This window comes from Colius striatus, chromosome 5 (assembly GCF_028858725.1).
Source record: "Colius striatus isolate bColStr4 chromosome 5, bColStr4.1.hap1, whole genome shotgun sequence".
NCBI classification, from domain to species: domain Eukaryota; kingdom Metazoa; phylum Chordata; class Aves; order Coliiformes; family Coliidae; genus Colius; species Colius striatus.
This window is the reverse complement of record NC_084763.1, coordinates 38,924,108-38,946,267: the sequence shown is the minus strand read 5'-3', so window position 1 is coordinate 38,946,267 and position 22,160 is coordinate 38,924,108. Positions and strand designations below refer to the sequence as shown.

At 40.6% G+C, this 22,160-nt stretch overlaps 1 protein-coding gene across 3 annotated transcripts in view; it reads right to left on the bottom strand.

The window, feature by feature from the left end:
- Positions 1-427: 427 nt before the first annotated feature.
- LOC104551552 (sodium channel protein type 5 subunit alpha) overlaps positions 428-22,160 on the bottom strand; it is a 175,584-nt gene continuing 153,851 nt past the window's right edge. For all 3 annotated transcript variants that reach the window (XM_061996676.1, XM_061996677.1, XM_061996678.1), the window contains exons 21-27: positions 21,512-21,634; positions 15,033-15,314; positions 7,116-7,169; positions 4,513-4,654; positions 3,800-3,900; positions 3,040-3,310; positions 428-1,662 (exon numbers count right to left, since the gene is read on the bottom strand). In XM_061996676.1, coding sequence (XP_061852660.1) covers positions 428-1,662; positions 3,040-3,310; positions 3,800-3,900; positions 4,513-4,654; positions 7,116-7,169; positions 15,033-15,314; positions 21,512-21,634 — 2,208 coding nt within the window. The remainder of the gene's footprint in view (positions 1,663-3,039; positions 3,311-3,799; positions 3,901-4,512; positions 4,655-7,115; positions 7,170-15,032; positions 15,315-21,511; positions 21,635-22,160) is intronic.

Here is a 22,160-nt window from a genome sequence, read left to right as displayed (position 1 = left end):
ACATTTTGCTACAGCAGCTGTGATATCTTTTTTTTTTTTCTTTTTAGAATGCAAGGTCATACATTGCCATAAGTAAACACACTAATATGAGTAAGACCTTAAATGAATGTATACAGCCAGGCTTTATCTGTGGATAGATATACACTGTGTTTACTGTTTTACAGTCTAGCATATTCTTATTCACACCATTGATATAACAGCTATGACCCTGCAAAGATTCTTTCTGTGCATATATAAATATAAATATTGAGACAAGTCAAACAGAGCAGGGTCAAAGGTTATATGACTTATTAGACTCCTGTAGTTAAGGGTAAAAACTCCATTGTTTCTTTCACAACTATTTTTTAATAAGAAGGCTGCTTCAATTGTTGTGTAGTTACAGCATTACATTCTGTAAACAATATTTTAAAGCATTCTAAACAAACATTTAAACAATTGATTCTTTATCCTTGTCCGGTGAGAGAAGACAATCTATCGCCTCATCGCTTTTGCTCGAGTCTGTCATCTTCAGCTGGAGATTATCACTCGTACCTCTGGTGACGCTGTCGTAGGATGGAGGGAAGGATGTGGAGGACAGAGTTTCTGATTTGTCTATTGGCCTGCCGTAGTTTTCGTTCATCATGAAAGCAATAAGACCCTCCTTCTCTGGTGCATCGTCCTCGAGGATGCTGCTGTCAAAAGTTCTGTGCCGGTACAAGTAAGATGCCTGTTTCATGGAGCGCCGAAACAAGTGTCTCCTGTAGGCTCTCTGGATGACGATGGCGGAGACCTCTTCTTGTTTCCGTCTGAGAGTCGTTGTAATCGGCTCGTAAGAGATTTTAGACGGATTGGCCGCCATGAACTTTTCTTCCATCTGTATTTTAAGGGCATCCATCTCTCCGGATTCTCCTAGCACCCTTTTTGTAAAAGCAAACAAAATATCCAAGCAATGGATCCTATCTCCACTGACCATGGGCAGGTCCATTGCTATGAGTTTGATTTTGTTTGGTTTCGCTATGCGCAAAGGTTCTGAAAGCGCATCTGCAAAGTCTGAAAGTGCAGAATACTCAATAAACTGAGTGGCTTCAGGGTCAAACTTCTCCCAGATTTCATAGAACATATCAAAATCATCCTCACTTAGAGGCTCTGTACTTTCCTCAGTGGCTACACTGAAGTTCTCTAAAATAATGGCTATATACATGTTTACAACTATGAGAAATGATATAATGATATAAGTAACAAAGAATAAAATCCCTACGGCAGGGCTTCCACAGTCTCCTTTTGAACCATTTGCATTCGGAAGGTTTGGGTCACAATATGGTGGTCCGGTGTTTAAAATAGGGTTGAGAAGACCATCCCAGCCAGCTGACGTGGTGATTTGGAAGAGACACAGCATGCTGTTAGCAAAGGTTTGGAAGTTGAACATGTCGTCAATCCCATGCTCCTTCTTCACATAGGCAAAGTTAGCCATGCCAAAAATGGCATAAATGAACATGACCAGAAAAAGCAAGAGGCCAATGTTGAACAGAGCAGGTAGGGACATCATTAAGGCAAACAGGAGAGTTCGAATTCCTTTGGCTCCCCGGATGAGTCTTAGGATCCGGCCGATCCGAGCCAAGCGAATGACTCTGAAGAGCGTGGGAGAGAAGAAATATTTCTGGATGATGTCAGAAAGTACGGTGCCTTCAAAAGAAAAGACATAAACAGTAAGTTAGGACATCAAAAAATCTCAGGCTTCCTGTTAAAGAAATCAGTCATGATGATGGACAAAATCAATGAAAATTTCCTCAGACTGGAAGACCCACGGTAAAGGGAACAACATTATCATCAGTGTTTTCAGGCCCATTTAATCCCTGTGAACTTTGTTGAGACAAATAGCAAATGTGTCAATGGTAGCAGCAGTTTTATTAAGGGAAAGCTTGTCTATTGGGAATAAGAAAACAGAGTCAACTCAGATAGGACACAGATATCTGCACCATTTGGCCATGACCCACTCAAGAAATTTCCCCTGAGTGCAGTTGGTCAGAATTTTTCTGATATGACAAAGTTTTTGTCTGTGAAATATTAGTGTATCAGCATAGAGATGCTGATGTGCTGGGCCTGTTTTTCGGAGCCACCACCAAAACAGTGCAGGTTTCTTCTGGAAATCTCCTTCTTTGTTTGCTTATTAATTTTTCCAGTTTCCCTCATAAACTGGGAGGGAACTAAGGGCTAAGATTGTGCTAGTAAGGCAGTGAGCGTGCATCCCCGTAGGTAAACTCTTTCTGCAGAAACAAAGCAACCTGGTCCAGATTGTCTAATGTCAACAGTCCCTGGCTGCACTGAGCTGTGCTGAGCTCATGTCTTCCAGCATAGCCTGGGAGAGGGCTCACTGGCATGGCCCAGGTTCTCTGATGAACTGAAATGACCAGATTGATCATGAGGCAACATTATGACCACTGTGAAGCTCTGGTTAAGTGGCTGCTATGGGCATATCCAGAGCATCTGGTGTCAGGGCTTTGACGATAACTACATGAAAGTGATGTTCTCTGGGTGACTCAGATCTGTGAAATCCAGGTGGCCTAAGGCCCTCAAAGCACAGGCTGCTCTCTGGGCACCAGAGATCTCCTGCCTTGGTATCTTGCAGGTTCCCTGGTCCACCAGGGAGAGTTTAGAGCAATTAGTCAATGAGAAGATGTTTCATACTGTTGTAACAAAAAGTAAATAGCAAAACAGTAGCAATGCACAGGTGCCCTTTTGATGTGGCTTTCTTACTTCTCTGTCTCTGGCTGCTGTGTCAAACTGGGGTTAAGTGTATGAAGTCAATTCTGGACCATGTTTTATCACCATGAACCAAGTGTACATTGAAGCCAGTACTGTGATATGACAAACCCCATCATTTTGGTAATCACACCAGCCACTGTTAGGCGGCATTATTCTGTATTATAATTCCATATAAAAAGAAATACGCTTAGGATACAGTTCTCTGAATTGAAGGTATGAAATCTTTAACTTTGTCTAATTAATGTTATGTCTGTCTTTTGAACTTTGGAATTCAAGTGGAAATCCAGGTTCACCTACCTACAATAGACAGAATCACAACAACAAAGTCAAATATGTTCCAGCCATTGGTGAAGTAGTAGTGTCGCAGAGCCAGCATTTTGATGATGCACTCCCCAGTGAAGATGGCAACAAAAAGCATGTTGATTTTATGAAGGATGTTCACTTTTTCTTGACTTTGGTCATCTGTTTCCACCATCATGGTAACCATGTTAAGGCAGATGAGAATCATGATGGAGACATCAAAGGCTTGTTTTGACACGACATCAAAAATAAAACCTTGGTATTTATTCTGGAGGAAAAGAGGTTTAGTTAGGACAGTTCAACCATGTCAAAATGATGACATCATTGTCTCTTGATTGATCAGAAAGTAGAGGGAAGTAGACAATATATTGCATCTGATTGGAGCTTCATAAACTTCAAGATTATGACAAATGGTTACATGATAGAGTTTTCAAAGCCATTTACTCCTAATGCTTCTTGAAACTACTGAAAGACCTTGGACTAGGGCCATGAATTCATTCAATGTAAGCATGTGGCTACTAGCATATATAAATTGCATATGTAAATTGAACTTTTATTCAATATTGCAGAACAATGGGAATCTTGTACCACAGGTCACTGGGCTTACAAATACTGTCCAAAATAAATACATACAGATACTAAATGGCTTTCACCTGGGAGTCATCACCCTCCTACACTGGGAATTTGAATTGCATTTATTCTGTTAAAGAACTATTCATCTATTACACAAATTTCAACTGAAGGATGCCATTCTTACCAGTGGCCTTGGAATTGGCTTTTGAGGTTTCTTAGATCCCAGCTTTTTCATTGCATTGTAATACTTCTTCTGTTCTTCTGTCATAAAGATGTCCTGGCCACCTAAGTATATGGTGAGAACAAAGCTATTACTTTTGATGAAAAGAGCTTAGCTAATCTCATCAAAGTTTCAGGGCTAGATTGTCTTCTATTTTTTTTATTTCTCTTTTCATGTAAATTTCAGAGAAATATCTAAGAAAGTCTTGATGAGATGTACTTCTAGGAGTTGCTTATCACATGGAGGCAAAGTGCACAAGATACAGAGTAGTGTAGGGAACCAAGGAGGGGCAAGACTCAGATTCTGTCTGCACTTGAAGTCTGGGTGAGAGGAGAAAATATAAGAACCTCAGCCCTTTGTTTAGAGCCTACAAAGCTGTAGAAATAGAACTCTCAGGTCAAGCTGCTTCTCCGTGACCCTGGCTGTACTTTGGGACAGGGAGATGATGGGTTGAGGTGTTTGTGCACAGGGAATCCCTGTATTTTCAGGATGCTTGTCCTATGGTGGGATTAGGAGCTGCTACAACTATGCTTTTCTAAAAATCCTGCAAGGTGGTTTCTACATCTGTTCTGTCAACATCAGTCTTGAGGCTAACGTGGCAAAGCTTCTACTTACAAAACTTTCCCTTGCCCTGGTCTCTGCAGCAATCACAGAGCCATACGTAGCATATGCACTACTTATCTTTTTCTTTTGTTGGTTAAAATTGTCAATGATAACACCAATGAAGAGGTTTAATGTGAAGAAAGACCCGAAGATGATGAAAATCACAAAGTACAGGTACATGTATAAATTACATTCCCATTCAGGCTGCTCCTCACACTGCAAAAGGAGAAAGGAAAATGTGAAAATGGTATAATCTCTGCACATACCAAAATATCAATGCAGTTAAGAGGAAACTGTCCATTGGCAAGAAAGATTATGAAACGGGAAAAATAGTGTAATGCCCACTATCAGAGTCAGAGCTCTGTGGTCTCTGAAGTTTACTACTGGCATCCGCAATGCTGTGGTCATTTCAGCTGCATTTCACAACACTGTCACAGTGATCACAGTGCTCCAGAAAGTGCAACCTCATAATAAGTTTGATAAAATGTTCTCAGTGTCAACCCAGAGGGGAAAAGAATAAATTTTCTGATTATTCCTAGTTTTATGTGAACTAATGGTACTAAAAAAGCTAAAGTATGATTACAGTACAATAAAATGCTACTGAAAAAACACTGTATTTAGAAGTGCATATTTTTTTTCTTTTATGAAGGATAGAAGTGAGTTATATATTTTGCTGAAGAGCTGAACAACGCAGTCCAATAGCCTCAAATCACATATACCACATTTGACAAAAAATGCTCAGATTTGCCTCACTAGCTTCAGATGCCAGAAGCTCTCATTTCACTAAATGCCATATTTTCCCATGGAAACATGGAATCATTTGGGTTGGAAAAGATCTTTACGATCATCAAGACCAACCACTCACCTCACACAGCCACCAGTAACCCATGGCCCTCACCAACTCAGCTACAAGGCTCTGCATCATCTCCAGGGATGGGGATTCCACCACCTCCTGGGCAGCCTGGGACGGTGTCTGACAACCCTCTCAGGGAAAAAGTTCTCCCCAATCTCCAATCTAAATCTCTGCTGGCATAACTTGAGATCATTTCCTCTTGTCCTTTCATTCATTCCTGGAGAGAAGAGACCAACCCTCACCTTGCTACAACTTTCCTGTCGGGTAGTTGCAGAGAGTGATCGTGTTTCCTCTCAGCCTTCTCTTTTCCAGGCTAAATAACTCAACCTCCCTCAACTGCTTCTCATCAAACTTATGTTCCAGACCCTTCTCCAGCTTTGTTGCTAGTCTCTGGACATTCTCCAGTACTTCAATGTCTTTCTTGTAGTGAGGGGCCCAACACTGAACACAGCAGTCAAAGCTGTGGCCTCACCAGCGCCAAGTACAAGAGGACAATCGCTGCCCTGGTCCTGCTGGTCACACTTTTTCTGATACAGGCTAGGATGCCATTGGCCTTCTTGGCCACCTGGGCACACTGCTGGCTCATGTTCAGCTGGCTGTTGATTAACATCTCTAGGTCCTTTTCTGCAGGGTGGCTCTGCAGCCACACATCCTCAAGCCTGTAGCATTGCCTGGGGTTGTTGTGGCCCCAGTGCAGGACTCGGCACTTGACCTTGTTGAACCTCATGCAATTGGCCTCAGCCCATCACTTCATCCTGGTCAGGGCCCTCTGAAGAGCCTTCCTGCCCTCAGACAAACTTACTGAGGGTGCACTCAATTTCCTCATCCAGATCACGCTAAACAGAATAGGTCCTAGTGCTGTGCCCTGGGGAACACCACAGGTGTTGGCCCAACTGGTTACCAACTGGATTTGACTTCATTCATCACCACTCTCTGGCCCCAGCCATCCAGACAGTTTTCCACTGGTGTGTAACCAAAATGTTTCATTATAGCAGCAGGGAGGATACACAGACATGTATATATAATACAAGAAAAAATATCAATATTGTGAGCTATGTTATGCAAAGTTAATTATTTGTTCGATGCCATGAGTTTTTTCCCCTCTTTATTTCTCCATTTAGAGCTTGACTCCCGGTTACAGAATTCAGCCTGTCCAGTTCTCAGTATCAGATAACTACATCAAAAATTAAGAGTCAGTGTAATCTTGTTCCTTCTTTAATATTATTAAATGAGGGAAAGGAGACAACAGATCCCTGAATATTAAAAAAAAAAAAATAAAGCACATGTGATATAGCAAGAGAAAGACCTAGAGAGACAGAACTGAAAGTTCACATCAGCTTTTTTCCTTGCCAGGAGTTTCTCCATCCTCCTTGTGTGGAGCTGCTAGTTGCAGACAAGAAACTTGCTCAAGGTGAAGATATAGGGAGAGTGGAGTATGCGAGTTATGAGGGAATGTAATTTAAACCCAGCAGCAGTCTATTATCATAATTTAGATACTTGGAAAATATGGCAGTCAATAGGGAGACAGGAAGAAACAGAGAGGTTTTTGATAGACTTGGTCTCACTGGAGAGACCTCTCTCTGCAGTATAAATACTTTTGCAGTATAAATGGATAAATGAGTTGTGTAGAACTGAGGACTGCATTTGTTTTAAACTCAGGGTTGTGATGCTTCAAGTAGCAGCTACAAAAAATGAGGGTCTGCAACTGTCTCAACCAGAGCAAGACTGACAACCTGCATGTATTTTTGTTGTTGCTGTTGAACCACACGAATGCTGCAAAAGTCAATGGAATAGGAAATGACTCCTTTCCTTTTAGTGACCTACCTCTCGTGAATCCACAGCTGCATACATAATATCCATCCAACCTTTAAATGTGGCCTGAAAAAAACACGAAAAAACCATAATTAAGCATACTAAATAAATACATATTGAAACTACTACGTCATCTCTGTGATGAGTTTTCAAAATGCACTGTTGAGTATGTTCTTCCCGGGAAATTAATTGCTTCTCCTTTAAAGCAATGGGTATCCATGAGTTTATGTTAATTTAGACACCTTAACTACAGAAGGGTTTTCTCTCTTTCCTATTCTCTGATTTTCTGCACATGTAGAGATGAAATGGTGCTGTTTAAAAGATTTTTAAAAGGAGAGAAAGTATGGCAATTAAATCTTTGGAAGTTTTGACCTTAACAGTTTCAAGCAATTAAGAGAAACAGCTACACAGGACAACTCAGTGCTGTCCTGCCCAAGTCTTGGACCAGATGAGATGGATCCTATCCATATTGCTTGTTCAGAATGATGGGTGGTGACTACATTGTAGGATCTTGCTGACGCTTGGATTCTTCCCTCTTTTAAAGCAAGGTAAATCAATTCAATGTTAAAGCCCAGGGAGTTGAAAGAATCACAGCTGACTTGGTAGACCAAAAGCAATCAACATCTGCTTGAGCCTGACCTGGAAACTCCATCTGCTTTACTGTTTAGATATTTTTTAAAATAAGAGGTTTTAAATACTTTTTTTTTTTAATTGCCTAAACAAGAAGGGATTCTGCAGAAGTCAGTGTCTCTTATTAGAATCTGCAATGGGGAAAGGACAATGACAGTACTCGTAGGAGAAACACGTAGAAGTGATTTTTACTGTTCTGTAACAAAACCATATTTCCTCACTCTCAGTACATGCATACCATTACACATACCCTGATGCCCAGAACACTTGGCATTAAGTCTGACTCTGGCCTAAGCCACATTGCCTTTATACTAGTTTTCTGAGGCTACTTCTTATTTGATTTCTGACCCATTTAAACTTACCCTGTATTAAAATCAGTATGAGTAGATAATGAGGCATTTATATATTTATTCATTTAATCAGGTTTTCGGTAGCATGCACAAAAGACCCATATTGTTTTGTGTCCTACTGACACTTAGATGAATTTCCTTCTCGTTTGTAGGCATGTAATTCTAGATGATGCTAATATGAATTCGTCTTGTGGCTCCCAGGAGAAACCCAGGCATTTATATTGTATGTCCAGAGGTTTTAGAACTGCTCCATTTTACACTATCTGTTATTAAATTATATCCTTGAGGTAAAGCTGCCTTTCTATTTCCCTCTGAAGGCTACTGAGACAAAAGGAAACATTGTACAAGAGGTCAATAATATTTCTCATTGAATTATATATAAAATAATGTTTGAAAGATTGTATTAATTATTTTAACCTGTCACATTGATCCTCTTTGACTGTTCTAATTTCCTTTTCTATGTTCTCTTTCTAATTTGATGACACGGTGTCATTACAGTAGCTTGCAGTTTTCAGCCTCAAAATGTCTTTCAGAAAGGGCGAACAGGATGGAACAAGAAATCACAGAATCACAGAACAGTGGGGATTGGAAGGGACCTCTAGAGCTCATACAGTTCAATCCCCTGTCGAAGTTCATCTTGATCAGGGGACACAGGAACATGTCCAGATTGGTTTGGAACCTCAAGAGGAGACTTCACAGCCTCCCTGGGCAGCCTGTGCCAGGGCTCCCTCACTCCCATAGTAAAGAAGTTTCTCATTTCTCTGTTGCACAAAATGATATGATCTTAGCCTGTACTTCTCTCCCACTTGGGAAGAAATCTTTTCTTTTGAGTAGCTATTTTAGCCCTCTACGTGTACCACAGATACGAGAGACTACTGCAAGGCACAGTGGTTTACAGTGATAGCAGATGATGAATCAATCCAACAAAAACAAATATTAAGAGAAATATGTGGTTTTCCCAGTTGTCCAGAAAAAATCCACAAGGTTTCTCGAAAGCTTCCTTATACACTTCATCTGCATAGGGTAAAAGATACCCAGAATGAAAGAAATATAACACTGGGGAAAGAAATAATTTATCTGGAATTAGTAACCACTTACACTCTGGATAAGGAAGTGACAAAATCTTCATGGGAGTGTTTGTGATATTACCCTGCCTTGGAAGCTCTCCAGAAAATCACCATTTTCTAGTGAAACTGTCATGTGATGAGATTATCTACTGATAAATTCATCTTGGAATGGGATTACATTTTGATATTTGACTCGTGGTTAGAGCTGCAGTGCAGTAAATTAGTGGGGAGAAGGTTAGGGTGGGATGGCACTAGCTGCTCTCAAACCATTTATGGTATAACCAAATGGCCCCTTAAAATAAAACAAACTTTTAAATCTGCGAGGGCTGGGTTTTTGGCGGGAGGTGGTGGGTTTCTTTATTCTTCCTAGAAAAGGACTGCAATAGTGCAAGAAAAATGTCTGGTTTTTTAATGGCAAAAATACTCATCTTCTCATTTCTGAAATGCTTCTTTATGCATTACTATTGATGAGAGAAACTCCTGAAAGCTACAACAGAGACACCTCTGTTGACTGTGCTAACTCCACTATCTGCTGGCTTTTACATTGATTTTTTTTGTTTATTTAATTTCATCGTAGCAGCAATTTTGTATGGAACATTTGCTTTATAGTTAATTTGTGTCAAGATGATTTGCTAGGGAGGGGACTGCTGAGCATTGGACCCACCAGAAGTCTGCACTACCCTGAGCTATGTGGGCTCCAAGGACACTGCATCTCCTCCCTTTGAATTTCCACCAGTAATTTCTCACAGAAATACTACTTACTCCTGGTCTTTGGACACATGGATAAATCTACCTTGGCACTCTGGTTTGTTCAGAAGCACAGATTTTTTTGCATGTTTTGCACCCACAGTGAAAGTCAATCTAGCATTACAGTTTGCAGAAGTGCAGGAGATCATGTAACGTAGTAACTTCAGACACATGCTATTGTTTCATGATCATTTTGTGGCTGATTTGTGAGCTCAGTCATGACTTTAAATCTGGCATGAGGGGATCAATTTAACTCTACAGCTCCTGATTGCTGTACTGGTCTAGGAGTGCTTCTGTTATCTTCCCCTTCCTTATCTAAAGTCCAAGAGTGACATAGAGTTGTAGTACATATTAGATATAAGTCTGTTCCTATCTAAGGAGAACTTTTCCAAGCAAGCCAGGTGCTGCATGAGAGACCACTTATTTTACTGTGTTAAACAGATTGCTGAAATTTATGTGGAGATGAACATAATGCGAAGGGAAGGATTCTGCAAGGGAAGTGCAAAACTCCCACTGGAAATTTAAGGTGTTTGTTTGGTCAGATGAAATACAGATTTATAGAACACAGATCCTGTGATCTGCAAAACGATTCTGAGAATACAGAGAAAGCATTACTGAAGCATTGGATTGTAGCAATAAATTCTTCTTAAGAGATTGGGGTGTCAAGAGTGTTGAATCCCCAGAAGAGTGAATCATCCTTCTTGCAAATTAAAAAGTCATGATAATACAGATCTTTTCTTCCCTGTGAATGAGGCATTTCTCTTTCTTGTAGAGTGAGAAGAGACTATCTCCTATTTTAGTAATCTGTTGTGAGAGAGCTCATTTATTAGTTGGAGAAACTTGGAACTTGACTGACCATTTCACACGAATGTTTTCTCAGACCCATTATTTCAAAGTGTCACGTTCAGAACAACATGATGGGTCCTAAACAAGGTAAAAAAAAGAGCAAAGGATATTTGGGGAAAGTTTCATGCAGTTCTCAGCTGTATTGTCAGAAAGTTTGCCTCTGGTTAGAAGCAAGCCTTAAAGTTTCCATAGTAGCAACTTCTCACTTCTTTCTAGGATGCTGTAGAAGTGAAGACAGAACATTAGGCAGATAGGTTTGTTTCATGTACTTCCATTTAGATTTTCAGATACATTCAGGCATCTAAAGGTAACTTCAAAGTCTCTTAGAGTGTCTCACAGCAGCTGAAAATGTCAACACTCAAATGCAAATCCCCCTTAAAAGCTCATATTTGGATCCTGGAGGGTTGTAACCGAAATGCTTGTCTCATCATTGCTATGCCCTGTTTCAGCATGCAGAAAGATGCATGGATGTGTTTGTCTCTTTAGGGGAACTGAGCTGTCAACAGAGGCCCTGCAATTCCTACAGCAGTTAGCTCATGAAATGTGACCCCATATAGAGGATATTTGGCAAGGAGCACCTGTAACTGACATTCCTCAGCTGGAACCTGGTAAAGGAGATGCAGATGTTTGGCCTTCTTCTCCGTGGGTGTCATCTTTACACTTTACTTTCTCGGACTGTCATTATCAGTAGACTTAAGAGCTCCAGCTGCAGGATGAAAGTTAAAATCAATCCCCTAATATCATCTGTCTCCTACTTTTCCTCCTGGAAGAAGGAGCTAGTACCTGTCATGGAAGCTGAGTGAGGTTTTAGCACTCTCTTATTTCCTGCTGTAATCCGTTTGTCCAGTCTGCACAGACTCTACATTTATGACACTTCTTTTGTACTTCTGCAGCTGAAAAACCTACTTCTCTGCTACTCAGTACAGGATCACAAGTTTGGAAAAGCCTGTAGGGTCATCAAGTCCATTTTCAGCTGGAAAACATCAGTACTAGACTATTCCTTCATAAATGTGCTGAGATACACCTTATGACCAGTTATGTTTCTTCTGCCGTCACTGATTCCAACAGAACACAGTCTTATACACTGAGTGCAATCAGCATCATCAGTGCCAAGCACCCAGGAATTGGTAGTGCAGAGGAGTAGATGAGACTGCTTCAGGACATTACTCAGGCAATGCTAATATATTAAAAGATGCAGATTTTCAGAAAGCTGGCACCTGAGTCTTATAAAAGAAAAGGTGAAGAAATAACTGCTCCTCTGTCATGGTTTGACATGACAGCCGTTTCTGGTATGGGGGAAGGGGCTGCAAAGATGGCTCCTGCAAGAAGTTGCTCACAACTCTCCCCAGCTCAGAAAAGGTTCACTTCTGGGGCTGAGCCAATTAGACGCCTCCATGATCACTTTTTAAGAAGAAGCCGGAAGGGGAGGTGTCTTCCTCCATCTTATTTCTTTCTTCCGCCCCTTTTTCTCTTCTTCTGGCTGGTGGTGGTGCAAGGAGTAGGAACGGTGAGAGAAACAACCATGCGGACTCCAAGGTCAGTGATGAAAGGGAGGAGGTGTGCTGAAGCAGAGACTCCCCTGCATTCTGTGGAGAGAACTGGTGAAGCTGAGATTTATTTTCATTTCTTTAAAGACCCCGCATCAGCGGTAGAGACTCATTTTGATAATGAGCCCGCATCAGGGGCAGAGACTCATTTTGCTAAAGCTGACCCCGGACCAGGGGCAGCGATTCACTTCATTAAAGGCCCCGAGCCAGGGACAGTGATTTTGGCCGGAGGAGGCCTTGTCCCGAAGGAGGGGCCCTTTATCACTATGGCCGGAGCAGGCCCTGTCCCGAGGAAGGGACCTTGCAACTGCAGAAACTGCAACCGCGGTGAAGAATCCACGTCAGAGATATTCACCAAGGACTGTGTCCCGTGGGAGGGAACCTGTATCGGCAGAAGCCACAGCTGCTGGGAACAACCCACACCAGAGAAGTTTGTTAAGGACTGTGTTCCGGGGGAGGAACCCCGTGTTGGAGCAGGGGAAGAATGCCAGGAGTCATCCTCATCTGAGAAGACAGAAGCGGCAGAGCCCATCTGTGAGAGACTGACCACATCCCCCACTCCCTGCCCCCCTGAGCTGTTGTGGGGGGAAGGAGGTAGAGATATCGGGAGCAGTGAGCTGGGCCCAGGAAGAAAGGAGGGATGGGGGAGGGAGATCTTAAAGTGCTGGTTGTAATTTTCTCATCATCCTACTCCCTTTTTGCTTTTATTCTGTTCTGTTTCTTGTAGAATAAACTTTCCTACTTTCCTCTCTAAGTTGAGTACTAGAGTCTGTTTTGCCCAGAACCATAATTGGCAGCAAGCCCTCCCTGCCCTTGTCTCAATCCACAACAACCTTGCTTATCTTTTTACTCCCATTTCGCTGGGTCCTCCGCCATCTTAACGAGGGTAGGGGTGAATGGGGGCATCGAGCGAGAAACTGTCGTGGTGCTGTTGTGCTAGCTGGACCAAACCATGACATCCTCCAATGGAGTGTTTTCACCAAACAAAATAAGCATCTGTTATGCAGTCACAGACAAGATAACAAGCTTCAGGTAAGGCACAATATTTTACACGTGGACATTTTTGCTCAGCTAGATTGGATGTTTAAATAAAAGACAAAGGAAGCACTATATAGAATGGAAAATCTAATTAAAGACATTCCAAGTGAATTAATCTACCCTGCATGGCTGAGCTGAATATCATAATTAAATGCAAAAGAGAAAAGCATTTGCTCTCAGCAAATTCAGCTTTATGTCATGGAAAGAACCAAAAAAGAATTTGTGCCCATTCTAATCTTCCTGCTTTACAGCAGGTATGAAAGCAAAGACTTGATGAGCATCGGTCAGTAGATCTCAAATTCAAGTGTATGTGTACCAGGAACAGAGTATATGAGGATAAACATTTCTACAAGAAAGGAAAGATCCTTCACAAAGTTATTTCATGAACTTGTAACTGGAATAAAAAGAGTTTTGGGAGAGAGCAAACTTGCACACTGGGAAGGAGAAGGGCTAGCAAATCTGACAGGGGCCTGTGGGAGACTTGTGCCCTCTTGAAAGGGCAAGTGAGGGCCCAGAGCAGTACTCTACTGCATTGCAAAGCGTGGATGTTTATATATGCCAACTTAATTGAGCTGCTAGCATGCAAGTTTTTATTCCAGAAGCAAGTAATGCTATTACAGAAGCTTGAAGAAAGCAATCTGCTCATCCAAAGATGTACTGAAGGACTTGTTTAACTCTGGATACCTAAAATGCAACACAGTAAACACCTCTAATGCATATCCAATCAATGTCATCACTAGGCTTCAGAGCTATTTAGAAACAACAGAAATAAGTATTATTACCACTGTTTTACATGAGGGCCCCATGGAACTGACATGCAAAGCAATTTGATTTAAATCACTCAGCAGTCCAGTGATAGAGCCTGGATAAGATGGCAGAGGTTCCTTCAGCTCTATCCATTAGGTTTTACTGCACCATGACATAGTAAATCTCAGTGCATGCAATCCATTTATCTATGTTATACATTTACGTTGAGAAATGTTGTAAAAGGAGCTTCTTTCACTTAGCCTTTACAGACCAAATGTTGCCACCATCCTTGAACCTCAGCAGGTTCCCTGATATGCTTTTGCTACCTTGCCAGAGAGACCAGGCTGTATGGAGTCACAGCAATCTGATCACCACCACATTTCATAGTTAAGGTTTACTCTGGCTCACTACATTTATCATCTGGAAATGAGGTGAGGGGCCAAAATGAGAAGCACCAGTGTCTTTCTCAAACATCTCCAGGAAAGCTAAGCGGAGGACTATAAATTAAGGTTCCTCTTTGACTACAGCTTTACTCAGTAACTTCTGCTGAGTAACTGAAGGCACTATAACTCCTTTTTTTTAATTTCCCAGAAGGATATAATGAAGTCTCAGGGTCTTCAGGAAGGCTAGTGCACTCTGCCAGCATAAATAGTTCTTCCTGACCATGACTTTTTGTTTCTGGAACTAGGTCTTTCATTTGCCTCAATAGTTCAGTCACCTCCCAGAGGACTATGTTAGTGATGCACCAGAAACTCAAATTAAAACCAGAAGTTGTCATAAACATCTCTAGGCCAAAAGACATGAAATATGATTCATTAACACTTGAGGAAAGGCATCTCCTCGATCGGTAAGGGTGAAAACCCGAGGAAAGCACAGAGCTCAACCTGACCGTTTAAACTGATGATTTCAGTGGGAACCAGCAACATTTGCCCATTAGTTTTTGGTGGCTAAACTTACCACTTGTAGCAGAGCCAGGTATCCAGCACCAACGTTATCGAAGTTCACTTTAACTTTTGTCCAATAAAACGTGCCTGACACATTATAGAGGATACAGTCACTCATGTTGTTAATGATTTTAGAGTCTAAAGGCATGTCTCCTTCTGTTTTATTAATGCACTTCCCAAACTTCCCAGCAAACAAGTTCACTCCCATGATGCTAAAGATCAGCCAGAAGATGAGGCAGACAAGCAGAACATTCATGATCGAAGGGATGGCTCCCACGAGGGCATTAACTACCACCTTGAGGGAAACAGGAGAAGAAAGACAGGATTAATGTCAGCACTTATATAGACACTTTGCCAACGAGCTGTTGTGTACCCTTAACTGGTGACTCTCTGAAACAGGCTGAACCCTCACATGGTGACAGGTGGATAATTACTAACACTACCCAAGGAGCCAGACCACCAATAAGGGCTTCACACATTATTATCTTTTTTGTTTCTTTTGTAATTGAAGAGCTAATCTGTTGGCATCCCACTCATGGAATGATGCTTTTCCAAGAGGAGTTTTTTAATTCAGTGGCAGCATGTGAAGTCATCCTGACCTCTTAAGTTCTACGGGATAATACACTTCAGTTAAACTATCTCTCATAATTATATGATAAATTGGAAATGGCTGAGGCACATCACAGTGTCTCAAAATAGATAAAGAAAAAGAATTTCTGAAATCCTTTACTGAACTCAGGCCTCTATAGTCCTTGGGATGTGAACTTTAGCCTTGATAAATTGTGCTTATTTAAATAATAACTGATTGGGACATACTGTACTAAGCCAGCTTCCCTTGTCTGACCAGTATGCACAATTAAAACAGTTAATCCATTCTAATTTAAGAAGAAAATGCATTATTTTTTCCTGTGACATGCTATAAAGCTCCTACACAACAACTCAGGCAGGGCTGAAAAGCCTTGTGTGAAATCGTACCTAAAAATGAAAAGCAAAAGGAGTTTTTAAGGTGTGGGAATGATAACATCAGCAATGGACACCATTCTAAAGTCATGCAAAAGAGATAAAGGTCAGACCATCTACAGACCCTTTACAGCTGTCAGGTTCGAATGCATCATCATAACACCAGTACACCAATCAGACAAAATACATATCATCTATTGTTTTGAGCTTTGAGAAATTTCTGCATGCCAAACACTACACCAAAGGCTTTTTTTTTTTTCTGGTGGAAGAACACTGTCACAAAATGTAGCTTTCTCCTCCCTATGTCAACAAGATTTCTCCATATTCTGTTTTTGGAGATGCTGCCATTACACAATCCAGGCAAAGCTGCCCGACAGCATTACTGCAGACTCCTGCTCCACTACATGAATTTCTCTCCGTGTCTCACACTCTGGACATTGGAATCTGGTAGGCAGACACTAAGTTCTTTCTCTTCTCCAGCTACATTTCTGAAACTGAGGCAAGTTTCCCCATCATTTTTGCATTGCTGAGGAAGAAGAATACCCAAAAGAGTAAAATGAGTTTCATACACGCATAACAGCAGCTTCATCTACAATACACAATGCAAAATCATGTCAATCTTTCAAACTCCAGATTTATATTTTGATCATTGATGAATGAAGTTAATTTTCACACAGGAAAAGTTGTTTCACCAATTGTTTTTTTTGTTCGTTTGTTTTTCTGAATAAATCCATTCCTGATGACTTTTCAGTTTCATTTTTCTGTTTTTTTCTCTTTTTTTTTGACAAGTTTAGCTTCTAGTTTTTAATATTCAGCAATTTCTAAGTTTATTGTTTTAAAATCAAATTTACCGTGTTAACCAAAATACTAAACCATTTCCAAATCAATGACTCTAAAGATCCCTTCCAACCTCTACCATTCTATGATTCTATGATTTGGTTATAGCCTCGGCCCTTGTCAAAGTAGCTTTCGTTTGCTGCTATGTGGGACAGTATTTTTGTTCAATTTTCATCCATGCTGGCACAAAGCCACTGCACTTATGTTACATATGCCACTGGATTCCAGCTCCCACCCACAAGCCCTCTGATAGGACGCAGAGATCCAGGTTTCAGCAGTGCAAGCAGCAGCCATGCCTGCATCCTGCTTTTTTCCTTCTGCTGAATTATGTTCAATGGCTTGTAGATAACAAAACACGACATGAAGCTGGAGCAAATCCTGTAACACCTCTCCAAATGAATTATTAACAGGGGGTTTGATTCTTCTCTCACTGCTTCTGGTCTTACACCAGTATGATGCCATTCAGTCTGCTGGAAGCTCTCCTGATTTTCACTGAGGCAAGTGAGAGCACTTAAAGACCTGGATACATAAAGGCAAGTTATTATCATAAATTCAAGTTAAAAGTTCATCTGCAAACAAAGGCCTGAATTTCTGCTGCAGCTCGAAATAGTGACATGTATAGCCATGTATGAGAAAAGATTTCATACTCCTTGGTTTCCACCAATACCTTTACAGGTGAAACCACCTTCCAGGTGACTTCTTTAGGAGTAGCTTACAATTTAAGGCACTCTCTGTCTTAATTCCCAGGGGTGCAAATGCATGGCTTGTGCCTGGCCCCCAGCTCTCCTGATGTCATGGGCCACCTCTTCAGCTGAAGCCGATTCAGATTTTAAATCCATAAATAGACTTGCACAATGTGTTAATCCTTCCTTTGCTTCAACATATTTCTCACAGTAATTTCAGACACAGGCTCTAATTCCTAGCCAAACCTGGGCATAGCATTTGCAAAGACATTTAATTTACAGTGTCATGATGTCAAATAATGGACAAAATATATTATTAGATATTGTATTCCTCATGTCCTTTGCCCTCACTGTTAGAAAGACGTGCTGTGTTTTTAAGTTGAATTTGTTGAACTTGAGGCAGTAGTCATCTGCTGTCAGATTTGTTCTATCATTCCCATCTTTGCTGCAGGTGAGTTACCACTGAATATTGCTTTAAGTAATTAAAATAAATAGGGCTTCTTTCTAACTGTCATGGTTCCTTCAGATTTCTAATTACACTTGCAGCACCCTGCAGAGACCTTCCCATTTTTAACACCCCATTTCCAGCAGCTTGGTGGAATTCCAGTATTGAACCACTGCCCTCTCCCTCTCTCTGCTTGCTGGCTTACTTTTCTGCATACAGAGGGATTGTAATAGTCACTAGTTTATCTGACCTGCCCAAAAGCTTGTGCCCTGTTGAATATTCACCCTGATCCCTAAGTCCTTGTTTTCCAAGAAATGTCCCCTGGGGTGACCTACTTTTCTCCTCCTTAGGTGTATGATGTATGTGGTATTATTAAAATGCATATTGTACCACTGATTGGGTTTTCACTGTGATCCAGATTAGCCAGTGTAATTCCTTTATCCGTAATAGCACTTACTGTTCCACTACCTTTGTATATTGTCAACAAAGATTTCATATTTTCTGTTATATTGTCTTCCAAATGCTGTTAAAGTTCAGATTAAGCACAGTTCTCATTCTGAAGGAATGAGACACTCATCACCAAATTTAGAGTGTCACCATTGTTTGCAGATCCATCACCCATTTTAAATTAATTTAAAATATGTTTACTTGGCTTGGTACTAAGCTCATGTTCTCATCACAGTATCCCTTGGTATCAGGTTCCTCTCTGAAGTCTAAGGCTGTTATATCAGCACAGTTACCATCAGCAGCATAATTTGTAATCAAATCAAAGGACCATATCAGTTTTACAAGAATGATTCCCATGAAATCATGCTAACTAGCACTAATTATGCTATTTCTTTCCTGCATGTATCTTGTAGCAGCCTCACCATGACTTTACCTAGTATCATTTTCACATTAAATGGTCTATCATCATCTCACTCATCCTTTTAAGATACCGCAATAACCTCCCTTGCTGGGAAGAAATTTGCAGGGAAGTTATTCCCTGAAGGACCATAAATTAGGAGACATGAGAGACTTCATGATTTGAGACAGGCAGGGTGGCAGCATGTTCATGGAAACTCCCAAGTTTTGCAGTAGCTGCCAGGTGGCATACTGGTCATACTGGGGATTTCTGGGGGTCAGAGGGGCAGGATGGCAACAGTTCAGTTGTGTTCAGATCTCTCATGGTATTCAAGGCTGCTGAGACTTAAAAACTCAGTCTGTTTGCAGACAAAGAAAGGACTGAGGTCTGATGGTAATAGGCCCTCTTCGCCATCCAAGTGCTACTCAGTGTCTGTCTCAGGACCGATTTTCTCCAAAATTTGGTTACAGCATCAATGAAATAAGCCTTGTACTGCAGTATACATGAGAACTTTCTTACTCCTATTCTAGTCATGCAGAGATCTTAGAGTTATTCAAGAAAAAGGGATGATAATGGGACAAACTATTATAATTTTCTTACTGTCAATGTTTGCTTCTCAGCATTATCATTATTTAATCACCATCACCACACTGGCAATTTTCCTGTGCATTTTGGAGCATATGAACTCCTAATAATGAAAGGTCTAACTGTCCCTAGTCGTGTTAAGTGTTGTTAGACAAACTAAAAATAAAATGACTTGATTTTGCAATAGCACGTATTCTCAATTACACTTTATCATAGTTTAAGAGTTAATTCACTACCTCCAGTATCTCAGAATGACTGGATAGATTTCAGCTGCAGCAATGGTACAGGGGAGAAAAGGGATGTTGAGTCAGGGTCCAGGGAGGCCTACAAGTATGCGTAAGTTAGGAGGAAAATTTGCTGGGCTGATGCATGTGCCTACACTGTGGAAGATCTCCATCAAATCAACCTCTTGTTATTTTCAAAGGTGTGACTTCTTTCACATTATTTCTTTCCTATTTCAGTCTCACTTTTCTGAGGCTTTGGGATGCTCTCCCCACTGCTTTTCAGGATTGAGTCCAATTTAGTTGAACTGATGCAAAGTCATGAGTGAACATTCTTATGTCAGCTTAGAGTATACTAAAGGTGTTTTGGTTGAACTTGCAAATCCACTAGTAGAAGCTAAGCCTTCATAAGCCAGATTTAGATTGATTAGAGAGAGTATGTGCACAAATCACTCTGGTAGTTAAACTAGTGCAGCTCTTGCTCATACCAGCTTTTACTCAATTTGAAAATGTTTTATAAAGACTTGGAGTGAGGTGGGCAGATGACGCAGGAGTGAGAGCTTTAATTATCATAAATTGTGCCAGCTGAGGATCTGCAGTTTGCTTTTGTTTTATTTTGTGAATAATCTTTAAAATATTGTCTGTGTTTGCTGAAAAGAGTGTGATGAACAAAACAACTTGGTTTGGGTTCACAGATGTATACAGTCTTTTGAATCTTTCAGTGTTAGTGCTAACACAAAGAATTGTCTGGAACTAGATTTGTCTGACCTTCATCCACCATGTGGTTTAGGTAATCACAATGTCTGTGGGACAAAGCTATAGATGTCCATTTTTGGTGATCCACAGAAGAGGTAAAGTATGGGTACAGAGTTTTCAGAAATTACTTTTATCACTGTGTTTTCTGGTTTACTTCATTAGGCTCTCTACTTTTTGGTCTGTCTTACTGCAAGGGTCTTGCAATGAGAACAGTTAATTACTAGGAGCTCAGTGCATGAACTACACACTTTAGTCACTGATGATTCAGACCAAAACTTTATCTACAGGAAAGCTTTGCCCTGAATGTACCTCAGTATGAAAGCTGTAGGATTTTTCTTGGCCTAGAAGAGAGATTTGGGATCATCAGATAATGTCAGTTGTTTTATGTATAACGTTGCCACAGATTTGCTTTTTCTTGCTATGCAATATGCCAGATTATCAGTAACTTCAGCTCATATTGAACACTGTTGTCATCATTTGCAACTCATGCATGGTGCAAGGACTTAAATAAATTGCTTATTTAGACGAAAATTGATTAGTGTAGCAGGTAGGCTTAACAAATAAACAGGCTTGCTGTGTGGATATAGCCATACTGGCAAAGAAATGCAGAAGGGACGTACAAGATGGAGCAACAAACACAAGTTATGTAGTTTTAATGTTAATTCTGACATTCCACATTAAACTGCAATCTGTTGAATGTTTTTATGTATTCATTCATTTGCTTTCCATATCTTTAACATTTCTAATTTTTGTTTTAATTATTAGTGAAAAAGTCTTTAAGAACTTTCCCAGTTAGCCTCATTATAATACATGTCAAAAACAGGGAGCAAACTGGTAGCTTGGTTATTCCTCTGATATGCCTTATAAATGAGAGGTAATTGTTAGCCAGATGCTCCCTCAGCCAAAAAGCTGTTTTTTAAAACACAAGAAGACAAGCTAGGCAGCAGGATTAGTTTATCATTAAATCCACCAGAGGATAAAGCTGTAATGATATAACCGTGATCAAGACAAAAAAGGGACTTCTGATTTTGTTGTTTTAATACAGCATTATCATACATTTCCTTTGGCAGACAAAATTAAGACAAAATCCCCATGCAACAGTTCCCTGTTACATGCTTGCTGTCACAGTTGAGCTTTAATCGATGCGTAATGTACTCTTACCCTCATCCCTTCAAATCGTGACAACGCTCTTAGTGGTCGCAGAGCTCGGAGGGTCCTGAGGGACTTAATGGGGCCCATCTCAGAATATCCAAGTGTATTGGCAATGAGGCTTATTAAAGAGACCTGAATGGAGACACAAAGTGAAAATCGAATCCGTTAGTACACTCCGTCCATTTTCCTCCTCTTCTGATCTTCCTTCCTGAAAAGAAACAGCTGGTTAGTGGAACAGTGGGGAAAAAATAATTCTTAAATGTAAGGCAGAAAAAAAGGAGATTTTTGCATTCACATCTATACAGAACTCTTACCAACTCACAAAACCATTGTTTCCACTTTAATGCAAAATTTATAGAAACACAGACTTTCAAAGTGGTTGGGTTTATTTTAACTAAGCACACAGGAATCCTCTTAATGTCTCCTTGCACAAAGTGGATAAGAAAGGAGATCACAGTTACAAAGGCACCACTCTGTGATGCTCATGCTGTAAGCTTCTTGTGCACTCTCAAGATGCATGTATACTCCTCAGCCTGTGTCAATAGGTTTCAGCATTGAATATATGAGTCATATAAGTGTTATAATTTAGGGCTTTCTGGATGAAAGAATCTGTAACATCTAACCATTTCCAGTAGAGATAAAAGATTTTAGCATTACT